This window comes from Macrobrachium nipponense, chromosome 4, assembly GCF_015104395.2.
Source record: "Macrobrachium nipponense isolate FS-2020 chromosome 4, ASM1510439v2, whole genome shotgun sequence".
Classification (NCBI taxonomy): Eukaryota; Metazoa; Arthropoda; class Malacostraca; order Decapoda; family Palaemonidae; genus Macrobrachium; species Macrobrachium nipponense.
The window spans coordinates 79,356,174-79,376,090 of NC_061100.1; the positions used below are offsets into that span (position 1 = coordinate 79,356,174).

At 40.1% G+C, this 19,917-nt stretch overlaps 1 protein-coding gene across 5 annotated transcripts in view; it reads left to right on the top strand.

The window, feature by feature from the left end:
• The window catches only part of LOC135210968 (1-acyl-sn-glycerol-3-phosphate acyltransferase delta-like), a 290,759-nt gene extending 277,097 nt beyond the window's left edge, over window positions 1-13,662 (top strand). For all 5 annotated transcript variants that reach the window (XM_064243957.1, XM_064243958.1, XM_064243954.1 and 2 more), the window contains exon 8: window positions 12,665-13,662. In XM_064243957.1, the coding sequence (XP_064100027.1) occupies window positions 12,665-12,756 (92 nt within the window). In that variant the 3' untranslated portion in view covers window positions 12,757-13,662. The remainder of the gene's footprint in view (window positions 1-12,664) is intronic.
• The last annotated feature ends 6,255 nt before the right edge of the window (window positions 13,663-19,917 follow it).

Consider the following 19,917-nt stretch of genomic DNA (forward strand, 5'->3'; position numbering starts at 1 on the left):
AAGCACTAGGGCGAGTGGAAGCCACTACTCACAGGTCTTCTGCCAATTAGAGGATTCCTTTCAAAGTCCCTCCCACGGCGAGAGCCGTTACAAAGGCTACTCCCCTTACCTTCTGCTCGCTACTCGCTACTACTGCTACTACCCGCCTGCCATCTTCATTCCTGGAATAGACACCCAAGCTTGGATTGGCTAAGGGTGGGGAAAGAAGGAGGGATGGGTTCACTGGGCAACACAGGTCTTCCCCCAGATATAGATTTTTCCTTTGTCAAAATCCCTTTTCTGGGTTCGACCTGTGTCTGCTGGTGAAAAAGTATCAGAGAATTGCCATCCGAGCTTAACAGATACCAAACAAGTATATAAAAGGGATAATGAAACCTAAGGTTCACTTAAAGAATAAATTTAATGCGCCGTAATAAGGCGGACAACTTACTTACTAATTAAAACTAGGACTTAAACTAGAGTAATAATAAAACAATATAATAGAAAGGTATCTGAAGCAATACTATACAATAAAGTATGTTCAGACAGGTCAGTGATACCAATATGGTCTCAATGCTATGTACAAGATCCAGTGACGGGATGGCAAACAAACCAGCCCGGCCCAGAAGGGAGAGGGTTGGCAAGGAATACGAGCGAGGCAGGTAGGAAGGAGAGAGTATTTAAGGGAAAAAGGACTGACAAAAAGGGCTAAGGGGAGGAGTTGATAAGACTCGTTCATTCAGGGGAGACTGTGCTCCCTGCAGCCACTGTTGAGAATTTAAGGGCCTCTAAGTTCTTGAGATAGTGGCGTTTAAATACTGCAGGAGATTTCCAACCCGTATATTTCTTCAGGTCTTCGAAATTCATATTGTGAAAATAGTTAATGGAGGTAGCGACTGCTCGGATGTCATGGACGTGTGGGACTGAATCTGGGTTGGCCTGTTTAAAAAGTAAAGTATTTGTTGTCTAATACCTTTAAGAGAAATCGTACCTCCTTTCTCTCTAATAAAACCTGAAGATTTTTCGGAAGTCCTGGCCAGATAGGATTTAAGGGTAACGACAGGACACAATGATGCGTCTTGTGTCAGAGGAATAATTTTCCATGGAGCCCATCTGTTTTTTGGGTCCTCATTCTTAGCCAAGAACTTCCGATCTGGGGATAGTAATACTTCACCCGACGGGAGGAATTCAACATGATCTGGATTTCTAGAGAGAGCCGAGAGTTCAGATATTCTGGCACCTGAAGCCAGAGCCATTAAGAATAAGGTCTTTCTGAGAAGGGTTATATATGATCATGACTCATTATCAGTGTCTGAGGCTAATTTAAGTACATCATTCAAAAACCAGGAGACCGTATGAGGGCGGTCTATTGGTCTCAGACGGGCACATGCTCTTGGAATTGAAGAGAAGTATGAATCTGAATAGTTAATATTAAAGCCAAGCTAAAAAATCTTCCTTAAGGCCGATTTGATTGTAATAATGGTACTAGCGGCTAGGCCTTTCTCAAATAGAGTTCTAAAGAACGAAATTGCCAGATTTGTAGTCATATTTTGAGCATCTGAATTTTTTAGAAAAATTGCTAATTTCTTCACTGCTGAATCATACTGCCTGAGTGTTGATTCTCTTTGATCTGATTCTATGAATGAGTTGTTCAGTGGATCAATACTAGCATCTTTTTGGGCCGCAAACTTCATGAAGCCCATAAAGTTAGGGCACTCAGAATCTTGAGGAAGCTGACACAGTTTGAGTTTGTACTACCTGTGTCGGTTCTGGACGGGGAATCCGTTTGGGCCGGAGATTCAGTTCTAGCAGAACGGAAACCAGTTGCTCTTTGGCCAGTTGGGTGCCACCAATGCTACCTGCCCCGTGAAAGATCTTAGCTTGTGCAGGACTTTTATCAGAATATTCACCGGTGGAAATAGGTAAATCTTCTATAAATTGTTCCAATCTATGGACATCGCATCTGTGGCGTAAGCTAGAGGGTCCAGGTTGGGTGCCATGTAACATGGTAGTTTGTGATTGGATTCCGTGGCAAATAGGTCTACTTGAAGGTCTGGGATTTGATTGCAAATCCACCGGAACGACTTCCTGTCCAGGGACCACTCCAACTCCAGCGGAGTTGTCCTGGAAAGTGAGTCTGCAATAACATTCTTTACCCCGGCAGGTGAGTTGCTGACAGATGCCAATGATTTTTCTCTGCTAACGAAAATTTCGCAATCATTACGTGATTTAGTTTGCTTGACCTGGAGCCTCCTCTGTTTATGCAGTGGACTACTACTGAACTGTCCAAGACTAACCTTATATGACTGTTTCTGGCTGGAGTCAGTCGCTTTAGGGTCAGGAAAATGGCCATCGCTTCTAAAATATTGATGTGGAACTGGCGGAACATGTCCGACCACGTTCCCTGGACTTTCTTGTGTTGCGAATAGCCTCCCCAGCCGCTCAGAGATGCATCCGTGTGGATAGTTAGAGACAGCGGAGGGAATTGCAGTGGTACTGACTTGGCCAGATTCCGGCGTTCCGTCCATGGACGGAGCCTCTTTGTTAAAATGGGTGGAATTACAGAGATCTTGTCCCTGAGATTGATGTTGGCTCTCTTCCTCCAGACTCAATTGATATCCTTCAATCTGGCTTTCAATAGGACGTCCGTCACCGAAGCAAACTGTAGCAAACCTAGGATTCTCTCTTGGGTACGCCGAGAAGCCTCTTTGTTCTTGAGGAACTGCCTCATAGCCGTCGCTATCTCCCTGACCTTCTTGGATGGGAGAGATAGTTTGTGCTTGTTTAGTCCCATTGGATCCAGCCATTGAAAGCGGAAAGCCGGAACGAGCCGAGATTTTTCCATGTTTATCTGGAAACCCAGAAATTCCAAGAATTTTATCACTCTGGCTGTTGCTTTGTGACACTCGTCGACGCTGGCTGCCCAAATGAGCCAGTTGTCTAGATAGGCTACTAACATTACCCCTTGGGTTCTTAGCTCTTGAACTATTATCTCTCCTAATTTGGTGAATACCCTGGGCACAATGTTGAGCCTGAACGGCATGACTCTGAATGAGTAAGCCTGTTTCCCTTGTTTGAAGCCTAGGTACGGAGAGAAGTTCCTTGCTATGGGAACATGATAGTAAGCGTCTGTAAGACCTATAGAGGTGGTGACGGCCCCACAGGGAAGTAAGGTCCACACCTGCGAGACGGTCAGCATGCGAAATCTGTCGCATTGAATGTATGAGTTGAGACGGGACAAGTCCAGAATCACTCTTCTTTTGTCCGAGTCCTTCTTTGGGAAACTGAACAGACGTCCTTTATAGCCTTCTTCTGCAGGAGATCTTTGGTATAGTCTATAAGGTCCGCCATTGGAAGAAATATAATCTCCCTCCCACCTGTGGGCTCTCACTGGTTGGCTGCAGGTCTGCTACCTCTGCCTCCTCAGAAGCCTCTACCTCTTGTTCCATCCTGTAGCCGGGCACCACCTCTGGCTCTGCTACTTCCGGCATGCCTATTGTAGCCGCGAAATGGGCCTCGCGATTCGTAGGAGGGGTTGAAGGCTGTGGAGGTTACTATGGCTGTTGAGGACGAAGGTTGCTGAGCCGGTGGAGTTTGCACCAGAACAAACTGCTGCTGCGGTTGAGCCTTAGATGTCGAAGGCTTACCGACCTGAGAGACCGGAACTGCTTGAACTACCGCCTGAGGATTGGAGGACTGGTAAGGATGGAATTTACTTGGCCTCTTCCTGGGTCTGGATTGGTGTCCGGGGCCATCAAACTTCCTTTTGGAAGGAAGTCCCCAACGGACCCGAAGACACTGGTTGGCTCTGGCTGCCTAGTGAAAGACGTTGTCAACCTTGTCTTTCGGGAATAGATTTTTGCCCCATATTGAGGACTTTATGAGTCTATTAGGTTCGTGCCTTATACTAGAGGCACTCGCCAGGACGTACTTCCTGCAGGCTCGTCTCGCCATAATGAAATCGTACAGGTCCGCTTGGAAAGTGTAACAGAGCTTTCGTGAGGACCCGGAACAACTATTCATCAGTGCAGGTTGACGCTACCAACTCCGCCGTAGTGACTGAGTTGATCAACCTTCCCAATCTGGTTCTTGCCTTGAATTCTGCTTTGACCAAGTGGTCCGGAATCCTAGGTAGCTTCTCAGCAAATAGGGTGGAGGTGCAATCCAGGTCGAGTTGACCTGCCGTAAACGTAGCCGGAGCGTCATTCCAGAACTCTACATCTGCGGGTAAGAGTAGAGAGGTAGCCTCTGTCTCTTTTAGAGATGGTAAGGGCTTATCCTCCGCCGCCGCTTGCATGGTTAGTTCCGCCACCTTGGATGTACAGGGCGACGGAACTCCTTCTGGGGTCACAAACATTGTAAAGCTACCTTTATGGGGCGTCAGTTTGGTATTAACGTAACCCCAGTCAGAAAGGGTGTGAACCCAAACAGCTTGAGCTTGGTCCCTAGGGAAGATCATTGTCTCCTTCAGGACCTTGTCTACTCTGACTAGCGCATGTTCTGCTAGTCTGACAAATCCGGGGAATGGGAACTGGAGACCCACCGGGAAGAACTCAAAATCCTCTACCAGACGGGTCCCGCATCCTTCTATTGTCAACTTCCCATCCGAGAATGGGGCATGTAATGCTAACCGCCACGGGTTGTTATTCTCAAATGGCGGCAGCTTTGACGCATCCGGCACTGTCATGGTCAGAGCCGGTGTTCCGGATTGGAGGAATCCGGTCATCATTTCCTCCTGGGCTCTGGTCAGGGACGTTATTGTCTGGCCTGAGGTATCTGAGCCCAAGGCAAATCGTATCTACTCAAGCCTCTCGTCAACCACTTTCGACATTAGAGGTTAGCGAAGGCCTCCTGATCAAATCTGGACTCCGTCATCTTGGATTTGGAGGATTTGGCTCTCGATCCCTTAGGAGGGGGAGAAGCTTTAACAGCAGGCGACTTGGCAGCAGAGGTCGACGGCTCCGGGGCCGAAGACGACTTAGTCGCAGCTGACGGAGTCGGTTTCGATCTCTTTGGAAGGGATTTCGGTCTTACTGATTTAAGCTTGGGAATGACCGAAGCCGATCTTTCCCAAGCAGGGGCGGACTTAGAGAAGCCCCAGAAAGAAGATGAAGAAGAAGGAGTGGGACTTAAGAGACTACCTGCCTCACTTACCTCCCCACCTACCTCCTCCTCGGTGGCCATCGGTTCGCGGTGAAGGCTGATGGCCGCCACCTCTTCCGTCATCAGGTCGCAATCTTGTTCCTCCGGGATGGGCAGCATCGCCAGTCAGATGGACTCAATGATGGGGTTGGCAATATGCCCCGGAACAGCTGTCGTAGCCGTGGCCCCCGGGTACAGAAGGGAGCACAGATCTTCCGCCAGGACGTAAGGCTGTCCCGCCGCCGCATTCTTACGAAAACCTCCCACCCAACTCCTGAGCACCACCCTTGCCTCATGCCGGAGGGCCAAGGTAGCCTGTAAGAGAGGGAATCGAATTAACATTCCACTCGGGGAATAGTATCTGTAAGAAATTTCCTAAGTTATTGTAACAGAAATTCCATGCAAATGAGGCAGAAAGGATACTTACTTTCTCTTCAGAGAGAACGGACACCATGTCATAGCAGACGGTGCACGCGTCCGGGTGCCAGACCATGTAGTCCTCAAGTTGCACGGCGCAGTTAGCGTTTGACCGGCAGACTACATGGCCACAGGGCTTGACCAGGGTAGCTGAGCACCCTTCCTCCTGGCAACGGACCATCTGTAAGTTGAAAATTTTCTATGAGTATTAACGCAAAACGCCGGAGTTAACTCCGGCAAGAGCATGCACCTTAACCTAGATATTGGTTCAAGACTTACTCACTAAAATGATTTCAACTCACTGAATGAATAAAAGAAAATCTCCGGGTGTATTTGCCTGCTCCGGATTCCGTCCTCTGGAAGGTAGATGTATGCCCAGTATATGGGGTCTGAGACATGCCGGACCAGAGAGGAGGAAGGACCTAATCTCTAGTACGGTCGACTGAATCAGAAGGCTACGAATTATCGTAGTCGTATACCTGAACCATCCACCGTCCCCACCGGAGTGGGGAACGACACGAGAGAACGGAAACTGAGCTGCGGCAACTTAGTACAATAACTCCGGCAGCGGGTGTGAGGGTGAGTCACACTCCGTCGGAACCTTAAAGGTCCGGAGATATCTACAGAGTTTTTTTTGTTATATATATATATATAGATATATATATATATATATATTATATATTATATATCTATTATATCTATATATATATATATATATATCTAATTATTTGGTAATGAGGAGTAATCCCTAAAAGCTTAGCCTACTCGAAGTCTCATCTCTCATTGTCATAAGTAATGCCGACAGAAACGGGCTGAAACGAGCGGATCAGGAGAAGAAGGTAACTCCCAGCCCGAATCCATAGAAGGCGGAGGACAACGGGGAGAAGAGACAACTGAGCGGCGGAGCAGTATAAATGTACAATCCGGTGCGATGTCCGCTGGCTGGTGTGATACTAGACCACTGTTAAGCCGGTGGAGCTATCCACTCGGAGACATAAGGTGATTACATGTAATACCAGTAACCCCACCGCTCCAACCCCTATCTTCCCCACTTGAGCGAAAAAGCTCGAGCGGCCGTTCATTGATAAGATTACTAGCACTGCGAGCTATAAGACAGCGTCAGGCAGAGCCAAGTTGGGGAGGGGTGAGTGGGTGGGGGGGATATGTATGTGGGGTGGTCGGTCATGATCGCCTGGCTACCAACCCGATCAGAGATAGACACCTACTGAAGGCTGTGTAGCCTACTACTACAGGGGTAGTAGACCGACTGGGCCTATGGCCCGTCGTGATTGGTACAGCGACCGATCGGTGATCACTCTCAAACAGGAGGTCATGGCCTACTACTAAAGGTTATGCTAAAGGAGGCTAGGCCAGGACGATATACATACCAGACCATTCAATTCACAATATAATAATACAAAACAATACTAGCAATACAATAATGAGGCATCAAGGAATAGTTGCAAGAGGAACATAAGGTGCAAGGAGAATACCCAGTATAGATCTAGCCTAACCCTCCGAGATCACTACGGAACCGGTTAGGTATGTCAGATAACCTCCAAGGACATCATGGTGTGGACGGTGGCACTCAACCAAACCCTCCAAAATTGAATTTTTCGACCTGGTCAGGTAAGGAGGATAGGTCCAAAAGTATGACGAGAGAGACTCTCTATCCTTGATATCCTCCCCGCTAGCACCGTAGCACAGACGAGGGGAGAGGCATAAGGGGTATAGGGGTAGGGAAATCTGGCCTACCTTCCAAAACCTAGCCTAGGCCTGGTCGGGTAAGCCAAGGAAGAAAAGCAACTCTTCCAACCTCTCAGTGATATGAAAATCATCAACGTGCATAAAATCAAGTACCTATCTGGTTCGTATTAAAACAATAACGCATGCATGTCTCACACCAGAAGAGAGAGAGAGAGAGAGAGGACTCTCTCCTCTCCGATGATAAATACGATAGGCTACTAGTAGCCCAACAAAATTGCATATACAATATGTGATAAAAATATGCACAGAGGGGCACAAACACGCTCTTGAGAAGCTGGGGGGAAGCCAGAGGCTAGAATATAAATTAATCAACCCTTTTTTAAAAAACCCAGAGGTCGTCATGAGCGTGTTAGGCCTACCTTAAAATACGAACCAATCCGAACTCAGTCGGCTAAATAAATAAGCACGTGATATGAAAAAGCGGTAATGATAACCATAATGAAATCATAAAATTAACATAAAAATAAAAATAAAAAGGAAATAACCTTTTCTAGGGGGCAAAAATGGAATGTATCGTAACCATACGAATTATGAAAACACAAATTGGAATACATACTCAACTTAGATGAAGGAGGAAGTTCTACAGAAGACATCGCTTGTTCTAAATAAGGCACCAAGGGAGCAGCTGAGATGTGTGTGCACTCACAAAGGCTAATTACAGGAATGAAGATGGCGGGCGGGTAGTAGTAGTAGTAGCGAGTCATTGAGCGGAAAGGTTAAAAGAGGGGAAGGGGGTAGGGAACCTTTGTAATGGCTCTCGCCGTGGGAGAGACTTTGAAAGGAATCCTCTAATTGGCAGAAGACCTGTGAGTAGTGGCTTCCACTCGCCCTAGTGCTTATACCGACGCCCTTGGGGTGATCGAGCTGAGGGTAGTAACTTCAGCATACCATGCTAGCTTTTTCTCTGGTATATTTAGGATCTATTTATACTTAGAAAAGTGAGCTACAGGAACTTTTCACCGGCAGACACAGGTCGAACCCATAAATTTTTTATATGACAAAGAAAAATCTTGCCATCATAGACCATACTTATACTATATCATAAATACTTCATGTAAAATGAAAATGATGAAAACAGAATTCATATGGGGAAGCTAGAGTTAAAAGGAAAGTTAGTGGCCTACAATCATCTGATTAACATAAACAAATGCTCTTGTAATTTAAATTGCCTTGCCAAGAATAATGTTAAATCAGAAGTAATTGTATGTATACAGTATATGCAATGTTTATTGTTAATTCAGTCTCAAAATATTGAATTCACATAACAAAATACTACAGGCACCCTTTGTTTGACAGGGAAAACAATCCTTCCCCATGGTAACAAAACTAGTCAAGAATTACCTTAATCGCACAAAAAATTTGGTTTTATATGGCAAAGAAAACATCTTGCCATCAGCCATCATAGAACGTGTATAGGTATATTATAATTAGTATGTACATCTTTACTTAACGTGAAAATGATGAAAACATGCTGAATTCTTAGAGGAAGCAGTGTAGTTTTTAATTGCTTATGTCTAGTGTATAGTTCATAAAACTGTCAACAGATGGCAGAAATAGGAGAGCAAATATCTTGGCTGCATCCAGGAAATGGAGAATTTTTTTCTCATGAAGTGGAGAAAAGTTCTTTTGCAGTTAAATGATACATACTCTTGAATGACTTGTCGTCCACCTCATTGAAAGTGTTAAAGAAGTTTTGTCAGAAGCTCCCATATTTTCAATTTATGAAATTGTAATCCAGTAGATGGGATGTAATTAATACTGTTCTCTATTGAAGAACTCGCTTTTTAGGATAGCACTATGACAGCTGAGGTTTGTATGTGAATTAGAAGATTATTTTAACCAAACTAAAATGTAATTGCTAAGTTATTAAACATATTGCATAATAAATGAAAATTAAATATATTTCTATTTTTCATCTTTTGCTCTCATTCATATGAATTACAGTATGGCTCCTCAGGAAAGAACAATAATGTCATTATTAGTGGAGCTTCTTAGAAGACATAATTTCTAGTTGGCATTTGGATATGTCCTTCTATTCAGAAGTCTCTCTCAGGTGAAGCATTCAGTCTTCTTTAGTATTTATTATAGGATAGGTGATAGAATGTGACAGAAATATTACAATACTGAACTGTGCTGTATGATGGTCATCATGAAAAGACAACAAAGGCATACCTGAACTATAATTCCTCTTATAACTAGAATGACAAGTTAAGTATTGAGGATATTGAGTACTTACAGGTTGCTAAACATAGGCTTGACATGGTTATCATCATTGTCAGAAGCTTTGTTTTGTTTCCCAGGATCACCATTGTCCTCATGTAGCCATTTTCAAATGTAACCCTCTCTGATATTGTCTCCTTTCTTCTGAAAGTATCGCTGGAAGTCCGCAACCTCAAATCTTGGAAAATTAACCATAACTTTTCTTTTGCCTTGCTCCAAATTAGAAGCAGTGATATTGTTCCAAGCATTAAATTAGTTGTGGACCACCTACTTGAGAGCTTATTTTTTTAAGATTTTACACGATGCATTGCGCTTAGTACCCAAGTCAAGCTAAGCTGCTCCTTTTTCATGCACACCACCATCGTTTTATTCTGGAAAGTCCAAGAATATTGCTGCTTTACTACTATAATGCTTGGTACATAGACAATAGCAGTCATATTAGACCTCTTTTCTGCCACTATAATGCTTGGCCTAGGAGCTGAGGGTAGCCATCATGCACCAATTTTTCCCAACTATTTCTTGCTCCAGCAGGATGTGTTAGTGTATTGTTGTGATGCTCTGGAAAGAAAATTTGGAAAATAATGAAGCCGTTGGGAGAATGATGTCCAGAGACTGGGCATTGAAGTTTAATTTTTCTTTGCCGGAGGTAGATAAAAAGGAAGAGTAAGCACGTGATTAGAAATGTAGTTATGAAAGTAGTGTTATAGAGATCATTGACAAAAGGCATAAATGAAGATCTTGACTACATGGAAATTCAGCCAGAGAATACAAAAGGCAGGTAAAATTGACAGAACCCATTTTGTATCTAAACCTGTAAAATGAAAAGCTGATGTAATAATGTTAAGGGGGCCGGCCGGCTAATGCCGTTTTTTAACGACAGGACTTTGACATTCATATCACTTAATAAGGTGACTTGGGACATCTCCAAACCGCATATGATTTTCGCCTCTGACCTTCGGTTTTGTGACGCCAGGGCAATTTATCCCAAAAATAACCATTTTTCAAATTCTATCTCCTCCCTTGATATTTAATATTAAGACCTGGAATTACTACCATTTATAGACCTGATGTAGACCTCCAATCAAATGGAGAGTTTTTTTTCTAAAAGTCATTTTTTTGCTAGATACGAATTTTTCAATATGGTAAAAAAATAAACCTTATAAATCACAAGAAAAAAAATGTATTAAAAAAAAGACGAAAAAAAAAAATTGGAAAAAAGGGCTCGATTTGAGTGTTCTATAATGTCTTTCTGAGTTATATACCAAATTCCAATGATATAGCTTTAAAACTAAGTGAGGAGATAGATTTTGAAGGTCAATAAGTATAGTTTTGAGATACGGGCGTTCAAAGTTTTCCTTCGTATTTCTATAAAGACAATGTTAATAAATAATGATTATTATGAATGTATATTTCTTTTTTGTGTATTAATAAACCAAAACTATTTTATTTATCATAATTTAATCATAAATGATGATCCCTTTGCTCATATATCGTAGCCTGGGGCACTGCTTAAGGCAAGATGGGGCACTCCTTCCTACGTAACTCCCTCTCTCTCCTTCACTAACTCGGCTTATTACAGCGAATTTTCTTCTGTATGTTAGTGCGAGATGGTTTCCTTGTATTTTCCTCTTTGGCATGATGACATTCTTGCCGAAACAAAGATAAACAAACGTAAATGCAACAGAATGTAAGAGGTGAAACTCGAAGGTGTATTCTTTTTACAAAGGCAATTTAATAAATCATGATTATTATGAATTTGATATTCCATTTTGGGTATTAAAAAACCAAAACTTTGTTATTTATCATAAATGAAGATCTCTTTGCTCAAAGATCGTAGCCTTGGGCACAGTGTGACGTGTGCTGTCAGGCAAGAAGGGGGCGTTACTAAGGAACCCTCCCCTCTTCACTAACTACTCGTATATTACGATATTCTGTAATAATACTTGAGCGATTTTTCTTCGTCTGTATGTTAGCGAGATGTTTTCCTTGTCTTTTCCTCATTGGCATGATGAACTTCTTGGCGAAACATACATAAACATACGTAAATGCAAGCGAATGTCACGAGGTGAAACTCGAATGTGTAGTCTACTTGAAGTCTGTGTTTCTACTGATTCATGGTTGAACCAGACAGATACTCGCTTCTTCGAGCCACGGAATCTCTACAGATGCCATTTCTCACAATTTCTTTGCCAATAATTATCAAAATTTACGATAACAGAAGAATTATTGCATTTTCTTGTACGGATGAATGTTTTAGGCTTATTGAGTTGTTTACTAATTACCCTGTAACTACGAAAGTAAGAGGAATTTTGACGAAATATTTCGTATACGTATTCTCAATTGCCATATGAAGCTCCATGAATTTTTTCATGACTTTGCATTTTTCGCCCTATACCACCATATATAGGGGTTCCGACCGGCCCCCTTAATGACAATTAGATTAAACTGTAATTTGATTAAAGTTGAGAGGGTTAAAAGTCATCAGCACAGTGCTTTTTTATTTTATATAAAACTATTTGTTTACTTAAAAAAGTTTGTATGTTTCGACTAGAAAATAAAAATTGCCTCATTCAGAGGCACTTCACTGAAGTGTGACATGCCATAACCTCTTCATAAGGTTGCTGATGATTGATGGTTGGTTTGTTTAGTTGAAGCTAGCTTATGCCAACAGAGGCTCATGTTTGAAGGCAAGGTTTAAGTGTGGTAAAGTGTTAAAGATTATAAGAGGTGTGGTGTGGCCATCTGAACTGTCAACCAAGAGAGACTAGGGTCCAGATCAAGTTGACTACAAATACTTCAGATCACCTTTGACCAAACATTGGTTTGTCTCTAAATTTTGGGTAGTCGTCTGAAAAAAAATGGGGTGCAAGACATTCTTAATCATATTTGATTTATTTTTGTATACAGAATTTCTTCTCATTGTGTTTGCAATAATAGATGAATGTGGCATCTATCTATTAATATTGTTCACATCAACAAATATAATGAGTAAGATTCAATGTAATTTATTAGGTTCCATAATATTAATATCACCGATTTAGGTTACTTGTTTTAATTGACTATTTAGAAAGAAATTTTAGTAAATTATTTTTTACATAAAACAACTTTTCATGTTAACAACTTTTTTCTTTTATTTCAGCATATATTGGACTATATAAGATGATTGGCTTGACAAAAATTGACAAGGGCTCACAGTATGGAAGTACAGATAACGACAAGAAAAAAGATTAATGTCTTCATATGTCTTTGTTTAGGCAGTAATTCCCATAGGGGATTTTTTTTATTACATTGTTGAAATCTGTCAAAACTTTACGAAGCTGATTTGAATAGTACATGACTGTATAAAAGAGAACTTTACAGTGATTAGAATTCTAATTGCAATATCATTGTTAGAAAAACTGTAGCACCTCATGCACTTAATTCTCTTGCTCAGAAATTGATTGTCAAATGTTTAATAAGAACAAACAACTGGTTTACCAAACTGCCATTAGTTACGTACAGAAGATTGTTTATTACTGTATAGGTTTGAGTGCTAATAAAGCATATTCACCAAGTGAGGGGTTATTGAGTAGACGTACATAACTTTTTTTTTGTTAGCCTTTATTATGTATATAACTTCATTTCTATGTGAGGCAATTGTTAGAATTATTTTTAGTTAGCAAGTTTCAGTTAATTTGGTTATAACATTCAAATGTTAATTCCAGAAGGAAATTGATTTGAATTTACATTTTTAGCAAACTACAACATCGAGTTTCATCCATTATGTAAATACTTGATACTAAGAGTCGGTGATACTTTTGCTGGTTTTATTTATGGATATTGCTAAGGTAATTAGCAATCTTTTTTTTTTTTCTTAGAAAAATATTCCATTATACTTGTCATAGTTTTATTTATATTACTTTCCTTAAGGGCAGAATGCAGTGGTTATTTATTTTTCTGTGGTTCTAAGTCTTGATGGGTAGCTGTCAGTTTTTAAATGGTGGAGCAAATTTATTTTTAAGCTTCTTAGGTCTTACTAAAAAAAATTATATGCACTGCAACAGTAACTCAGGGGATGCAAGTGATTGCATCATTTCTTTAATAAAAAGAGATACCCTACTATTAGCAGGTTGATCTTACTTTGCATTCTGCAACAAATCAGTTTTTTAAACTATTATTTATGCATAATGGCATTTTTTCTTGTCATTATTACCAGTGCTCTTGCTAAATTTATAACCTATTACAGGTATTGCACTAGGAATGCTTTTAGACATTTTAAAAGTTGCTTGTCAGTGAAGGGGTTCACAGTGATGGGAAATATTGTGACAAGCAGGCATATCCTCATGCATTTTCAGTATTTTTGTAGATACTGAAAATATGCCTTTCAAACACCTCACTGATCAGTGTTTTTCATGTACTAGTTGCGGCATTTTTTGTTTTCCATTTTAAAATAAGCATCATAGAGAGTACATAGATTTAAGCCATTCTTTAAGTATATTGGAGTTTTGGAAAAGAAAATTCATGAATTAGATGAAATGGATCAAATTTTGTAGGTTTGAAAGATAAAACTTGATTCTTTGCTTGATGAGCCCTCTTGACTACAATAAGGTTGTAAATGGAGAATCCCAAATTTGTGATATTCAGGCTTTGAAGGAAAGTGCCCTCATCAGAGTATTATGTTCACTGACCTAGTCTTCTGTAGGAAGCTCAGTGAGTGAATGATTTTAAATGATAAAATGCAGTACTATCAGATTTAGAGTCATGCAGGAGGAGGAGGCTGTGTTTGATGGATGTGATGTGTACCGAAGCAGGGTCTTTCAGCAATAACTTTTTATGATGTGTTGTCAAGTGTAGTGCTGTAGTTCCTAATTATTTATAATGGGGATGTTTTTCTAGATTGCTATGAATATCAGAAATTTTCTTCAGAATAAAAATCTATACCAGGGGATCTACTGTTTATATGTGAGGCATCACAGTGAATTTCTTGAATTTGATAGTATTGTTATTTCCCAATAGATTAAAATATTTACTGGAATGTATAGGGACATGAAACTATTCCAGATAATCTTAATGTCCACATCTAATAGTAGAAAATATTAGAGCTAAAAGAACTAGAAATATTACTAGTATGTGATTTTCATTAATCCTCAAAGAAAATGGGTTTTTAAACTTGTGTACTAATTAATGAATACCTGTGGTTCTGCTATTTCTTGGGTTTACTGTTTGTGTTTTTCACAACTTGTTGCTGTTACTAATCACTTCTCATTTGTACTTGGTATAGTCTTGCATGCCCTTCACTTTGAGGGCATGGGATAAGATTTTTATTCTGGAATTCAGGTACACATTTATTGATTTGAATATGTCAGATATGTTTCTACTAGTCATAGCAATTGTTTTTGAAGTTGCTAGAAATAGAGTAGTAGTAGTTCAGTTTTGAGTATATTATGTTAATTAGCAATTTAATGAACTCATTAATCTGTAAAGTTGAAAATATGTGTGCCCTGTGCCAGTTTGCTACTGTACAGGCATCATGTACATTCAGTTCAGTTTGTATTTTTGATTAGTAATTAATGCTTTGATGAAGGCACTAGCATTTAGTGTTGTAAACTACTTTTGGATTGGAGTTTGGCAAGAATTTTTTCTGTGATTATGGTCTACCAGTTGAGATTAAATTTTGTAGGATATGTTTAGGAATATGAGAACAGTGCTCCTCTGAAGAAGGAAATTAAAAGGGCATACTGCAGTGAAAAAGCATTGCACATATTCTAAGACTTGGAGCTCTCATGAAATACATATATGCAGTGTTGCTTTTTTATTTTTGAAAGGGAACATATTAAAGCTAGCCTGGAAGCTGTTTTAATGGAAACATTAACTCTGGCAATGAGTTGGTAGCTGTGTTTTATAGTATATATACTATATATAGATATATATATATATATCTATATATATATATATATATATATGTCTATATATAATATATAATATGTATATAGTCTATATATATATATATATCATATATATAATATATATATTTATATATATATATATATAATATATATATATATATAAAATAATATATCTATACTAATATATGTTATATATATATATATTATAGAAAGGAAGTTACTAAAACTGATGATTCATAGACACATCTTTAAAGATGCAGCTAACCCACAAGGACTTCTGAGTGTAAAGTGACATTCTGCACTTGACATTTTCAAGTCATTGTTTGTCACTGCAGCTTTATGCATTTTTCACAGTGAATGTGTTGAAACTTTTTATGAGTATGTATGTTAAAAATGTTTTGGCACTTAGTCATTTGGTAATGAAGCTATTTGATTTAAAGGTTGTATCATTTTCCTTCATGGTATCCATGACAACTTACTTACTTCTGTGTTATGGCCATGGTTTAATTTGTCCCTGTCAACGAACTATTCATTAAGCTGCCTTTGTGAAGACCAACATTTGAAAAAGGTAATTTATAGCATATCTTTTAATATCTCATTGGTGCATATTCCTAGACTGAGTATATTTTTTAGCAGAATTTTATTAGAATATAATGGTAATGACTCTACCTTTTCCCATAACCTATTGTTATGCATTAAGACCACCATTTATACTGTATTAAATTTGATCCAGTGACAGTTTAGTAAACGTTTCATATTAGCCATTGACTTTGGAAAGTGTTGATGCTGGACATGCAGTTCAACTGAACATAATATAAGTAAAATTATCCTCCAATTTACTTTGTACATATAGAAGTTGCTACATACAGTGTGCTATCAGTAGCAAACAGTATGCAGGATCAGAGTTTCTTTGCAGTAACTATTTTGGCCTTTAGTTATGTTACTTTGCTTTATACTCTTCATTTGTTTCCTTCAATCCCCTTCCATCTAACTGTCAAATTTCTTCAACTATATCCGTCCCCAATGTTCCTCTTATTTTCAATTATATTGTTAAATGAATAACTCTTTGGAAGCAGTTATGTGAGTCTAGAAATGTGACTCCAGTTATGTGAGTCTAGAAATGTGACTCAGTAGTTTTGGCAAACAATGTATTTTACAAAATTGATGATTTACTTTTTTCCATGTGGTGTATACTAATGGTATTACATCCCTCCTGAAGGAGAGTGATTTTCTCCACTGTCTTTCAACAGTGCTTCTCATTAACTTACAATGTCTCCCTAATGCAAAATTGCTTACTATTTCAACTGACATAAAGTTAATTAAAAGTTTATTTTCATCAAAATCTTTGGATTGTCTTATTCTTTTAAGTGCTAGAGAAACTGTAAATATTATAGCTAGTTAAATACCATAGAAGTCCTATGAAGCTTGTATAAGTCCTTAATTCCATTGGAGACTGCACCATGTAAGCATTAAACATAATTTGAAAACTGAAGTTTAACTAATGTAGCCTAAGCTGCATATTGAGAAGTACTATTGTGGTAAAAAATAATTCATCAAAATTTGTGATAAAAACCTGAAAATCATATTTCAGTGTGGTGCAAAGAGATTTTGTTCCATCCCTGTTGCTCAAATGCTAATTCAGGTTTTCAATGATGTGACATGCACATTTTCATTGTTCTGTACTTGCAAATAGTTGCAAAGCATCAATTGTAAAATCAGTACGGCTACAAATCATTAATTAAACAATAAGTAAAATGTGGACTTGTAACCTCTTTCACAGAAATAATTTTCACTGTGCTACACCCTGGTAGCAATTTCTTCAACCATCTTGGTGCATGGAGTGATAAGATGTAAAAAACCAAAGTTTTTGACAGTGTGGGTTGCCATTCATACTACACATGTAAAATAAAACATGACAAATTTTTAATCAATTTGTATTTTTCATAGCTAACAAACCTGAGGTCTCAACAATAGGATAATCTTAGCGCCAGCTGGAAAACTGGTTAAAAAACTATCAAAGATTGTATAGCAAGGAATTTGTGAGATCTGGCAACTCCTGTACGTACGAGGTGATGGCTGGTCAGAGATTGTGCACCACACACTGTGACGTGTTTAGTCTTTCTCTCAACCCAGGAACTATAAGAATAAAAGGGTGGATAGAGGTGGGCAGTAAACGTTAAGACTCAGGCTTGTTAGCTATGAAAAATACAAATTGATTAAAAATTTGCCATTTGTTCATATGCGAAACAAACATTCAGTCTTAACAATAGGATAGACTTGTACTTGGTGGGAGGTACAAGTATCCTATACCAGCTGGGAGTTAAGCCCCCTGACCACCCTTCCTAGAAGAACGAGTTATAAAGAAGGGCGTTGAATGCCCATGAGAAAATAGATAATTTCATATCTAAAAACTCTGCCATCTAGGTTGAAATAAAACAATGTATTGGTAGATTCCTTGCATTCAGGTAACCAGAGAAAAACTAGACTGTTCAAATAACAAACCATATTAGCCACAGGAGTTTGCTACCACTTCTCACTCCCCTTCCTAGAGAGAGGAGCTTTTGCTACCAAATAGGAGATTTGTATATTTCAAAAAACAAAGCAAAACTACTATCAGTATGATTACCTTACTCACCTGTATCAGACCAGTTCCAGCATATGACATGTCTATTCTTCAACCTGCCCGTAGGAAGAAGAAAGGAACAAAGAGAAAGAGACCAGCCAACTCATTCTCTCTTCCACACAATCATCTTGGGTTAGATACAAACCGCCCTGTGAGGGGCACCACAGGACCCATGGAAAAAGTGTCCAAAGACCTATGGGCAATATCCTTTAGGTAAAAGGAAGTGAACATGGATTGACACAACCAAGAACCAGCATTCAAAATTCTATGAACAAATGTTTTTCTTAAATGCCAGAAAGGAACCTATACCTCTGAAGTCATGTGCTCTAGCCTGCAGAGACCCAGTGACAGAACCATCAAGAGAGGAGTAAGCCTGCTTAATCACCTCACATATCCAGAATGAAATAGTGTTCTTGGAAACCTCTTTTACTGGAATGCCAAGTGCTAACAAAAAGCCTACAACTCCTAGGTCTTAGATGACGAGTTCTTTTAAGATAGCAGGACAAAGCAAGAGCTCTTGCAGGTCATCATCTACAAAGTCATTTGGTGAGGGAATGGTAAAGAGGCAAATCTATCATCGTGCACTGAGGGATTCGGGGTTTTGGCCACGAATTTCAGGACAAACTTGAAAGCCACAGACCCCCAACCCCAGGTGTGCTTAACATCACAACTCAGGGCATGAAGCTCACCAACTCTTTTGAAGAAGCCAAAGCTAACAGGAAAACTGTCTTTATCATCAGATCTCTGTCTGATAATTCCTTAGGAGAACAGGATGAAGAGATGTCCACACCTTTCAGATGTAACACTAACCCTAGGGCTGCTCTGTAGCCCCTGATAGTAGAAACAGAAAGACCTTTCTCATCCCTGAGGAAGATAAAAAAAATCTGCCATCCGCTGAACAGGAGCTTTGAGAGAAGAAAAACCCTGTCAACAACACCAATCACAATAGACTACCCATTTCCCTTGGTAAAACTGCTGATAAGGACTTCCTGAGGTTACTGGACATTCCTCCTGCAGCTCCCAGAGAATACCCTCTCATTCAAAGGCGATACTTGAAAGTCTCCAGCCGTGAAGAGACGGATTCTACCGCCTGGCGAAACCTTTCGACATGAGGCTGGCAAGGAAGTTGCCGCCATGGGGGAATCTCTCTTGGAACCTCTGACAGAAGAAACAGAGGGCCTGGAACCCTCTCTGCTTGAGGCCACAGAGGAGCCACCAAAGTCTTCTGAGATAAATTCGAGCATAACTGATCCCTAACCCTTGGAGTGTTTTACATCGAAAGATATCCCATGTAGTTCCACTCTCTTTGCCAATGCCAAGGCAAGCAAAAAGACAGTCTTGAGTGTCAGATCCCGGTCTGACAACTTTTGTAAAGGTTCGTAAGGAGCATTTGTCATACTCCTTAAGACGAGAATGACATCCCAACCAAGGGGCCTGAGATCCCTGGGTGGGCAAGACCTCACGAAACTTCTCAATAGAGATATTGACTACTTTCAGCCACAGAACTAGGACAAGGGCAGCTTGATATCCCTTTCCTGCTGAAACTGAGAAAAGTTTCTCCCGGCAAAGAAACACTGGAAATCCACAACCTGCTGAAGAGTGGCTTCGACCAGAGAGATACCCCCTTCAGCATCACCAACCACAGAAGATGGCCAACTTCCCCTGGTATACGGCTGCAGAGGACTTCCTAAGGTATCCAGATATCTCTGTTACAGTTGGAGCAAAAATCCTCTCACTCACAAGAGATGGTGGATAACATCCAACTGTGAAGAGCCAGGGTTTGCACTGCCTGATTGTACCGCCCTATGTGTGGTTGCCACAGGAGTTTGTGCCACTGGGGCAGCTCTCTTGGTGTCTCGGCTAGAAGGGCCAGCAGGTCTGGAT